Here is an 11,725-nt window from a genome sequence, read left to right as displayed (position 1 = left end):
TAACTAAGTTCTGCTTATGTGGAACTTCAGTTAATGACCGATCGATCTTGTACTGGTAGTTGATTTTAAAAATAGTGTTCGGTCTAATGTCAATATTGGTATTCGGTCTTAATTATGTTCGGTCTCTTATGGGCCTTACCAGTTAAAGACTGTTCGGGTTGAGTTGGTGTTCGTCTTATTATACCGTTCGGTCATACTGCTGTACAATTTGGTTCTACCCTAGAGTTTGGTCCCTTAGTGTAGCTCGACTTCCTTTTAGAATTCGGTCTACATTAGTACTCAGTTTTCGTTGGGGTGTTTGGTTTAATAGCATTTATTTTGGCCCTGCTGTAGAATCAGAATAGTATAGTATTAGATCTCACTTCTAGTAGTCGGTTAGTAAGCATGTTCGACTACTTCTTCAACATTATCTAATATGGACCGTTTGCTCCTAGACGGTGAAAGATCATTCGGTTTTACATTAAGTGTTTGGTTTTAGTTATAAGCATTCGGTATAAACTCTAAGTGATCTATTGGTCTAGTGTTTGCATCTAAAACCATATTTGGCTCAAGTTGAGCCTTATTCTTCCAATTGACCGTTCGATCATATTCATGGGTGGTAGTAGTCATCGTTAGGTTCGATATTTATAATAAGTGTTCGGTCTGTAAAGGATTATGGTTATATTGTATTGTGAATGTTTATTTCAGTGCTTAAATGTGTTATGCATGAGAAATAATGTTGATATTGTAATCTGGCATGAGACTTCTAAAGGTAGTTATGAAAGAGAATTCCAAGGAGGAATGTCTTGGTGGTCGGTTTTCAAGGTAATAGTATGGTATGAATATGGATAGTGGAATTCACGGCGTTCATCCTGACATTCTAATGGTTACCAAATCTCAAGTAGAGATGGGTAATTCATGTCGTGAGAATAGCAAGAGGTCCTAGTCTAAGGGAGAAGACCTTAGGTGAGGTATAACAGGCTAACCTCGTGTGGCAGTTGATGGGTTTCCAGTTACTACACCCATGAGTGCACGAACGGCCATAGCTACATATTCATACCAGTCCGGATAGTCAAAGTGGAGTGGTCGGTCAATATTTTTGTAGGTGTTTTATGCATATGTATGAGTGTTTGATTTGTTTAGTGAATTGTATGTTAATCTGATTGTTAAATTACACTAGCTTAGCCTACTTTTCTATTTTTGCCATGGTTACCGTTCGGTTTATCCTTTGCAATGATCATCCGATGGATGTGAGCAGAAGTAGAAGAGGTCTCGGTGGAGCAAGCTCTGGAAGGAGAAGATCCAATAGTTTAGTACAGACCGTTCGATCTTGTACATAGTTTTGAGTATAATAGGTCTCTGATTCAAAGTTTTAAATGTTATAGATATTTTGGGATAACTGTATTAGTAATTCTTTATTACTAAGTGGATAACTGGTCTAAGATATCAATTTATGTAAATATTCTATTATGTAGTTTATACTATATTTTGGGATGTTACAAGTATCAAATAACATTAAAATTGAAATAAGTAATAAAAAACAACATTAACAACTTCATCAAATAATTGTAAAAAAAAAAGTTTAAGTTACTAAAAACACTAGTACAAAAATCGCGTACAACGTCGAATATTTTGGGCTTTTAACGGAGAAATCGCGAACGACGTCATATCAGGGGATGTTAAATTGACGTTGAATCTAAAAAATTCGACGTTAAATTAACGTTGAATTTTCTCAATATACGACGTTAACGTTAACTTCGAATTTTGTCAATATTCGACGTTAATCAATTTTTTTTCATTAATTGTGATCCTTTTTTACAACTCTACAAAACCTGAAAAGCAGAAAAACAACAAATTTCAGTTTTTAGTATTTTATAAAGCATGAACTATGAACGTGTAGTGTAGTATCAACAAGGTTTAAAGCCTCAGATCATCCTCGTATTTGTTAGGGAATCTCAAGTGAGTCCTCGTATTTTAAACTGTCAAAATTGGGTCCATATATTTGTAAATTTGAGCCAATTGGGTCCAAATATTTGTAAAATTGAGCCAAATTGGTCCTTTCCCGTTAAGTTTCCACAAACAGCGTTAAACAGATACTGAGCTGTATTTTTTTTACATGGCGTGACATTGTCTATTAAATTGAATGGGCGATTTATTGTATAATCAAAAATTCCACGTGGATGTGCAAAAAAAACGTGGATGTCCAAACAAACCCAACAAGTTCTACTTCTTCAAAGACCACCGAAAACCTTCCCAGAATCGACCCATCGGCCGCGGCGGCCTCTTCTCCAACCGCCACCTATCTTGTAGATCTTGAAGCAAAAACTAGCAAAACCAATGGCTCAACTCAATCTCAGAAAGGTATCATTTTTCTTTGATGTGTTATTGCTTTCTCTCTTCATTTGCATCAATTCTTCTTTGGAACCTCAATGTAAGACTACACACTTATCTGCTACAAGAAATATGTTGGGTGCAGAAAAAGAAGTACTAGACAAGCCTTCCAAAAAGAAAACCACCACTCAATCCACCAAAAATCAAACCAAACTCATCAAATCCACTGCTCTATCTTCAAAGAATCAAACCAAGACCATCAAATCCGACAACATTTCCTCAAAAAATCAAACCAACAAAAGCAGATCAAACTCACGAGCCAACAAACAAGGAACGAAAGACTCCACAACAACAATCTAAGAACAAACCTACAAAACAGACACCGCCGAGTTGGATTCTGGACGAGGATGACGATTTGGTTTCAGAGTTCACAGATCTTCCAAATAGATTCCACCAAACACTCCTCCCCGACCTCGAACGAATCTCAACCACTTCCAAAGCCTACATCACAACGGACCTAGATCCTCTGGTACCCGTCGACCTCGACTGCCGGAAAGATTTCTCGGTTGTATCTCGTCGGCGAAGTGTCCCATCGCTGCCCGTTTTCTGATTCGTTTGGTCTCTCCACTAAACCAGCCTAACAGACCTAACAATGTTCCTTGGACCATGCATTGTTCTCTCTCTTCTCTCACCGGAAAAGGAACGATTTTTCAGCAATTTGGCCTAAGATACACCGTCGTTTGGGTTTAGATCGACAAACTGTTGTCGCCTTTGCTGGTTCGCTGGATTTGTAGAGGGGTGATCTCGCCTTCCTGGTGCGTTTCTCGCGTGTGAAGTGAAGGATGGTTGTTTGGCTGTGCGTGGTGGAGCTCGTTTTGCGTGGTAGAGGCGATTTGGGCTCGCGATCCGCTTGGCTGGTTGAAATTTACGAATAATAGTAAATTTTTGTAAATCACCTAAACAAATTCCACGTAATAAAACACTACTACATCACCATTTTAAGAGTGGACCACGTCATCACAGTTTAACGTCGTCTGTCAAAACTTAATGGAGAGGACAAAATTGGCTCAATTTTACAAGTATGTGGACCCAATTTTGACACTTTAAAAAACGAGGACCCACTTGAGATTCCCTAACAAATATGATGACGATCTGAGGGTTTAAACCTATCAACAACAAACAATAATAACCAACAACAAACAAGTTCAATCAAACAACAACAAACAAGTTCAACCAAACAACAACAACAAACAAGTTCAACCAAACAACAACAACAAACAAGTTCAACCAAACAACAACAACAAACAAGTTCAACAAAAAAAACAACAAACAAGTTCAATCCATAAGTTCTTCAAAATGAAAGCGAAAATTAACCTTCAAAAGGTGGGTTCATCAAAATAAAGTTTTGTCACCGGTGAGAGAGAAAACAGAATGCGCCTATGAAGGACAAGAACACGAAAATAATCGGTTAAAACAAACAAAAATCATACATAAAGTAATTAATTAACATGCATTTGTATCAAATGAAAGAAAGATTACATGTGATGTTCGTCAAACTTCGTTCGAGAAAAGTTTGAGAAGAGAAAAGGGTATCGCGTGCTAAGATAAAGTGAATGAATTTTCAATCTCCTGCTCAAATTTTTATTGAATTCATTAACCTTTTGACGTCGAATTTAAAGGGCATTCGACGTTTTATATCCTTTTACGTCGAATTACAATTCTAAACGACGTTTAATAATTGCATTTATTTACAAAAATGTCACCATTCATTTTTAACGTTGGCTATTTAGTGGTTGGACGTTGAATGTGTGACATTATATGTTGTTTTTGTAGTAGTGAAATATGATTTTTCATTTTCATAACATTATATACCATCTTGGAAGAACTTTCATCTCCCATTTTTTTCATAATTATAATCATTCCCATTAGCATATGCATACATTAATGAGAGAAGATGAATTTAAAATAAAAGTAATACAATAAAAATAGAATTAGTTAAAAATAGTCTATTGTCCTAAGAAAAATCATAATTCCACCCAATACAAATAGTCGTTTTCATATTTTTAGTCAATAGATAATTTCTATAAATGTTAAGGATTTGAAAACCAATGCTAATTGCAAGCAAGATGGTTGGTTTAGATATCCATTAAAAAAAAATATTGAACCAAGAAAAATATAAAAGATGACTAATTAACTTAAAAATTAAAATATAGTGAAATTTTTTATTATTAATTAGTCTGCTCTCTTCTTGATTCATCACCAAATAGATGTTCACAAAACTCTTACTAATCCCATTGATAAAAAGTGTAAAGATTTGTTTGAACGCATTCTTTTTACAATCACTTTTCGGTAGGACAAAGATTTTCTCCAGTCAATTTCGATCATAAATATTTTCTGAGTTATTATTTCCTCGCTTGTACCCAAAACTAATTTCAACTTCTAAAATAAATCAATTTTAGTTTATGAAAAAATAATTTTTTTATTATTTTATTCATATAAAGTTCTTGGAATATAAAAATTTGCTAAATTTATTTTATTCTTATAATGCTAGATTTCACTTTTAGATGCTAAGTAAAATTTTATTAATATCGCAATTTAATTTTTATTGGTGGGAGAATATAAAATTATGTTCTTAACTTTTGGAAGTGTTGTTATCTGAACAATACCTATTATATATAATTGAATTTAGCATGGATTACATAAACTGATCCGAAAAAATATATTCTTGAATGGATTTTAAACCATTTGAAAATTCATTCTATAAGACTGTTTAATAATATAAGTGTCGTTACACGTTTTCAAAATGAATACTATGGAATAAGTAAAGATTAATCATAAATATCCGGGAAAATGAGTTTTAGAATCCATTTTTAAAATGTTAAATTTCCTTCTTTTTTTTTCTAGAACATTCACGATAAATTTTAACTACTTTTGGTGCAATGCACCTCTCTTATTATAAATAAATGAAAGACTTAGTTATTTCTTGGATTCTTTTTTTTTTGGAAAATTTTTAATTGATTTATGTTGAATTTTTTGTTTTTATTGCCTCTTAATTTTTGAAAAATTTTCTTAATTAGGTCATTTAAAAAAATTACAAAAAAACATTAATAATATGTCACGTATTAATTTATTATTTTTTTATTTTGAAATTATTCATTTAATTTTTTTCATTTTATTTTTGTTAAATTTTTTTGTTATTCATGTGTCAAGTGAAGTATTTTATATTCAATTTGCTTTATATAAATATATATATATATATATATATGATTAAATTTAGTGTTTTTTAATTGAAATTAAATTTATTATTTGTATTGATGTTATTTTGATATTTATATTAAAATTTGTTATTTGTGTAAGTGTTATTAATTAATTTTAATAATATAAAAACATGGATTAATAATATATTAATTTTTAATACTTGTTAATGTCTATTTTTACCTATTTTTGTGTGTCTATTACTCTTTCATAGCTCTAATCTTATTTTATCCTCAAGTTTAATGTATTTTGTATCGTTTTGTATTTTAGTTGTTTTATGCTTGTTTTACCTTTAATATGTTTGTTTATAAGTGTAAAATACATTAATAGAAAACAATTCTAGTGAAGGAAACAAGCAAGAACTTAAGAAAGCATGTTTTAGATAATAATTGATCATTTTGGAGCAAATACTCGTGTTGAGCAGCATTAAAATTGTGCCCAAAGTTGAAAAGTCATAAGCAACCAATGTTGCAAAGGAATCTGGCGTTGATATGTGGTTTGACAGAGAACCCCTTTCGCGTTTTAACTTATATGCGTTGTGCGGTGGTATCGTTGACATGTCAAAATGGGATATTTAAACATGTGTTCACATGAGCTTTTGAGGAATCCTCTTCCCCCAACAATTACTTTCGACCTTGGGCAACAAAGAGAGACCTTGGAGGTTGTTTGGGGTTATAGGAAGCTCTCACACTCCTTCTTGAGTCTTGAATCATCATCCATGATGTTTTTCCCTTTTTAGGGTTGATAAGGGAGAAAAGTTATGAACTAAAGGTGTTGAGGTGAAGGGGGGTGTAATTGGATCACGGAGCAACTGTCAAGAATCTTGGGAGAAGGCTTGCATCTTCTCTTTAATTTCCATTTCTTTCCTATCTTTTCAATTTGTAGAACACTAAGTTCTCCACCATGGAGGACTATTCTTATTTGTTGAGATTGTTATGAGAAAAGAAAGGATAGGAATTGTATTTCTTATTCCATAAGAAGAGAGTACAATTTTACATATATATAATTGTTTGAAACAATATATAAACGGAATATAAATATAAAAATAGAATATAAATATATGAAGATAAATGCACAGATATGAACGGAAAATAAATTAAATCCAATATCCCCCCTCAAGCTGCAGCATATATATCCTTAATGCTCAGCTTGGACAACAAAGATTGAAATTGTGCTGGATGCAAAGCTTTAGTATGAATGTCTGCAAGTTGTGCTGAAGTAGGAATGGACAGGAGCTTAATTACACCAGCTTGAACTTTATCTCTTATGAGATGACAATCAATTTCAATATGCTTTGTTCTTTCATGCATGGCTGGATTTTGTGCAATTTGTATAGCAGATTGATTGTCACAAAACAGAGAAACTGGTTGTGGTAGAGGTTGTTTCAAATCATGGAGCAAATACAGAAGCCATTGAATTTCACATGTTGTGGAAGCTAAAGCTCTATATTCTGCTTCGGCTGATGATCTAGATATAGTACCTTGCTTCTTGGATTTCCAGCTAATTAATGATGCACCATAGAACACATTAAAACCAGTCACAGACCTTCTAGTGTCAGGGCAAGCAGCCCAATCAGAATCACTAAAAGCCTTGAGAGCATGTTCTGTGTTGGAGGGAAAGAATAATCCTTGTCCTGGATTGTTCTTGATATATCTCAGGATTCTTATTGTTGCTGCATAGTGATCTTCCAAAGGATTGGAAAGAAATTGACTAAGAGTACTAACAGCGAAACATAAATCTGGTCTTGTGTTGGTTAGATATAGTAACCTGCCAAGAAGTCTTCTATAGGCCTGCACATCTGAATAGGGTTTCCCTTCTGTCTTGGAAAATTTTGTGCCTGGCTGTATAGGAGTAGAAACAGGTTGACACCCCAACAATCCTGCATCTTCTAGTAACTCTAGAGCATACTTCCTTTGTGACAAATTAATGCCCTGTTGAGATCTTGCAATTTCTAAGCCCAGAAAATACTTGAGTTGGCCTAAGTCTTTAATCTTAAACTTTGCATTCAATAGAGCCTTCACAGTTTGGATTTCCTGGATGTCATCACCTGCCAAAACTATATCATCTACATAAACAAGTAAGATGGTAATATGAGCAGAATCACTTTTGACAAAAAGTGAATAATCTGATTTTGATTGTGTGTAGCCCAAAGAAAGTAAAGTAGTTGTCAACTTGTAATTCCATTGTCTAGAGGCTTGTTTGAGTCCATATAAAGACTTCAACAACTTGCAAACTTGTCCTGGTTTTTCAGATTTATAACCAAGAGGAAGAGACATGTATACTTCTTCATCTAGATCCCCATGTAAAAAGGCATTAGTTACATCTAGTTGATGTAAATACCAATGTTTGGAAGCTGCTAAAGCTAGAACCAATCTTACTGTTGTGAGTTTGACAACGGGTGAAAAAGTCTCAAAGTAATCTAAACCTTGTTGTTGTGTGTAGCCTTTGGCTACAAGCCTTGCCTTGTATCGTTCAATACTCCCATCAGCATGCCTCTTTATTTTGTATACCCATTTACATCCGATAGGTTGCTTTCCATTAGGTAGATCAGTCAAAACCCAAGTTTTGGTATTTTCTAAAGCTGCAATTTCTTGATCCATGGCATTTCTCCAACAATCATGTTTGATGGCTTGGTTATAGGTTTTAGGTTCACTAACTTGGGAAAGATTAAGGACATATGATTTATGAAGAGATGATAATGCATCATATGATAGATATGAAGAGATAGGATATAAGGTACTTGTGGATGACTGAGTGGCGGAAGAAGTAGATGACATGTTGCAATGATAGTCCTGCAGATAAGATGGTGTATGTTTTGGCCTAATTGATTTCCTTTGTGGAGTAGCAGTGACAGGTTCAACAGAACCAGGCTGAGAAGAGAAAATAACAGGGTCGGAAACAATAGAAGGAGGAGATGTAAGTGGTAAAGAGGGTTGATCAGTAACTTCTGAGAAAAGAGGTGATGGAGGTGAAATAATTTTGGTGACAAAATCCAAGGAATTTTGTGTATTAATAGGTGAGTGCTTGTCACTAGTAAGAAAAGGAAATATATTTTCATAAAATACTACATTCCTTGATAGAAAAATTTCCCTAGAATTGAAATCTAACAAAAGGTAGCCTTTCACTCCTGTTTTAAAACCCAGTAAAACACATTTTCTTGCATGAGGTTGAAATTTTGTTCTATGAGTTTGAAGAGTTGAAGCATAGCAAAGTGAGCCAAAAACTCGTAAGTAAGTAATGTCAGGTTTAACATTGTGTAACAGTTGAGATGGAGAAAAATATGTCAAAACTTTGGAAGGTAAAATATTAATGAGTTGCACAGCATAACGAACAGCAAAAGACCAGAAAATTATGGGCAAATGGGATTGAAACATTAAAGATCTAGCAACATTGAGAATGTGTTGATGTTTTCTCTCAACGACTCCATTTTGTTGAGGTGTTTCAACACATGATAATTGATGTTGTATCCCTTTTTGTCTATAAAAATCTGTCATTGCAAACTCATTACCATTATCTGATCTAACAGCTTTTACATCAATGCCAAATTGTGTTTTTATATAAGAAACAAAGCCAATAAGTTGTGATCTTGTATCTGATTTACTTGTCATTAACTTAATCCATGTGTATCTAGACATATCATCCACTATAGTTAAGAAATATTTGAAACCATCAACAGAAGAAGTACTATAGGGCCCCCAAATATCAACATGAATTAAATCAAAAGGAGCTTTTGAAACAGTAGTACTTAATTGAAAAGGTAATTTTCTTTGCTTAGAATAATGACAAGCATCACAATGCGTGTATTTTGTATTGGGTAAAGTGACATACATGTTGCGTAATTTGGTATAACAAGAAAAAGAAGGATGCCCTAGTCTATAGTGCCAAATATCTATAGAGTTATGTCTTATTGTAGAACAAGCAATAGAATTCTCAGAAGTAATAGCAGCTGGTGAACCAAGGGGTGTGGGTGCAGGAACTATCATCTGCAGGGTTGACTTGTCCTGTATTTCACAGGAAAATTCAGAAATGTTAAGTTTACAAGATAGAGATTTAGTTAACTTTGTGACCGAAATAAGATTGACAGAAAAATTAGGAATAAACAAGACATTATGTAAAGTAAGGTGTGGGCTAAGTGAAACAGTGCCAGAAAAATGAGCAAATGAAGAGTTCTTGTTGGGTAGTGATACTGTAATTGGTGAGATTCTATGATAAGAAATAAAATGAGACAAAGAATTAGATATATGATCAGTAGCACCTGTGTCTAGAATCCATTTGGAATAGATATTACCTTGAGCCTGGGAAGAAGTGGAAGCATTATGAGAGTTCACTAGATTAGTAGAATGTGGGATTGTGGGATTAGATTGAGGAAGAAGTGCCAATAAACCATGAATTTGCTCTTGAGAAAGTCCCAAAATTGCGGAATGTGACTGTGCCGGAGAATTATTATAAGAAGGAACTACTGTAGAAGAATCTGTTGTAACATTGTGGACTCTTTTGGATTTGAGATCAGGTGGTAATCCATGTATTAGAAAGCAAGTATCAATGGTGTGGTTTGTCCTGCCACAGTGAGTGCATTGTCGAGGTGCACCAAACCTTCCCCCTGAGGAACGAGCCTGAGAACCTTGATAACGAGCCTGAGAACCTTGATATGAAGATCTTCCCCGGCCATAATCATTGGCAGGAGAGGGTTTACCTCTGCCATTGAAGGTAGAAAAAGAAGGTTTAGATTGAGAAACTTGTGACGCCATGACTGGAGGTTGAGAAAGAATTCCTGATTGTAATTGTCGCTCATGTTGAATTATCATCGAAAAAATTTTGGATAAAGAAGGCAAGGGATCCATGAGAAGGATCTGAGAGCGAACAACAGAGTAATTATCATTCAAGCCTCTAAGAAAACAAAGAACACAATCATTTTCACGATATTCCTTCATTGTCTTAGAAACAACACAACAAGAAGCAGAAGATTGGCATTCAGGAATAGGGCGAAAATTGCAAAGTTAATCCCATAGAATCTTCATTTTAGTGTAATATGCAGTAAAACTTAGATCAGACTGATGCATTGAATAAAGATCTTGATGCAATTGTGAAATTCGAACAGAATCACCTTGGGAGAAACGATCTTTGAGATCCTTCCATGCCGTAGCAGCAGAGTCAATCCAAATAATACTTGTAGCAATCTCATGAGAAACAGAATGATTGATCCAAGATAAAACTAGATTATTGCAACGCTTCCATGCTTGAACCATTGGATCTGTACCAGCTGGACAAGGAATGGAACCATCAACAAAGCCAAATTTATTCTTCATTTGTAGTGCCATAGATATCGAGCGAGCCCATCCATGATAATTGTGACCTTCAAGAATCGGGGAAACAAGCACCAATGAAGGATTCTCATTAGGATGAATGTAATACTCATGTGTTGTATCTTGCAACGATGCGAGAGTAACAGAGGGAGTAGCCATAAAAGGAGAAGAAAAAGGCAGAAAAGCCAAGAACGAAAGGTAGAAAATGAAGATCTGGACAGGAAAAGAATTGGTTGCGGAAGAACGTGATAAAAAATTAATTTTCTTCTGATACCATGTTATGAGAAAAGAAAGGATAGGAATTGTATTTCTTATTCCATAAGAAGAGAGTACAATTTTACATATATATAATTGTTTGAAACAATATATAAACGGAATATAAATATAAAAATAGAATATAAATATATGAAGATAAATGCACAGATATGAACGGAAAATAAATTAAATCCAATAGAGATTAGTTGTAGAACATGAAACTCTTGTATAATTTTGTGCTATTAATGATATATATTTTTCCAATTCATGTTAGTATTCAATTTCCATGTTTAATGCTTGATGTAGATGGTTTCCATGCTTAATTTGTTATTCTTGAGGTCTTGGGAAATATTTCTAGAATATAGACTTGAAATGGAATGCCTAATGGAGGCTTGTATCTAGGACTAGAACATGACTCATTAGTAATCTTATACTTTTGAACTTAATGCATGGTTGCTTGTTGTGGATTCAAGGGATTGAAACTTAATAACACAGATAGGATTTGAGTATGTTTGTGAGTTGATTTTGACAAAAAATATGGAATTGAGATTATTATTAATGAATGAGAATGAAGTGATTGAACTCTAGTCTAAACCGATGGT

The 11,725-nt window shown here is 34.0% G+C and overlaps 1 protein-coding gene across 1 annotated transcript; it reads right to left on the bottom strand.

Annotated features, from left to right (window-relative positions):
* Nucleotides 1–9,547: 9,547 nt before the first annotated feature.
* LOC148203678 (uncharacterized) lies at nucleotides 9,548–11,027 on the bottom strand. Its single transcript, XM_088106173.1, has 2 exons — nucleotides 10,670–11,027; nucleotides 9,548–10,260 (listed from the first exon to the last, which is right to left on the bottom strand). Exons 1-2 carry the CDS (start codon nucleotides 11,025–11,027, stop codon nucleotides 10,091–10,093), a joined length of 528 nt encoding a protein of 175 aa, XP_087962299.1. The 3' UTR covers nucleotides 9,548–10,090.
* Between the last annotated feature and the right edge of the window lie 698 nt (nucleotides 11,028–11,725).

The sequence above is a fragment of the Vigna umbellata genome, chromosome 2, assembly GCF_029865625.1.
Source record: "Vigna umbellata cultivar VRB3 chromosome 2, Vumbellata_1.0, whole genome shotgun sequence".
NCBI lineage: Eukaryota > Viridiplantae > Streptophyta > Magnoliopsida > Fabales > Fabaceae > Vigna > Vigna umbellata.
The sequence above is the reverse complement of the archived record's forward strand: the minus strand, read 5'-3'. Positions and strand labels throughout refer to the sequence as shown.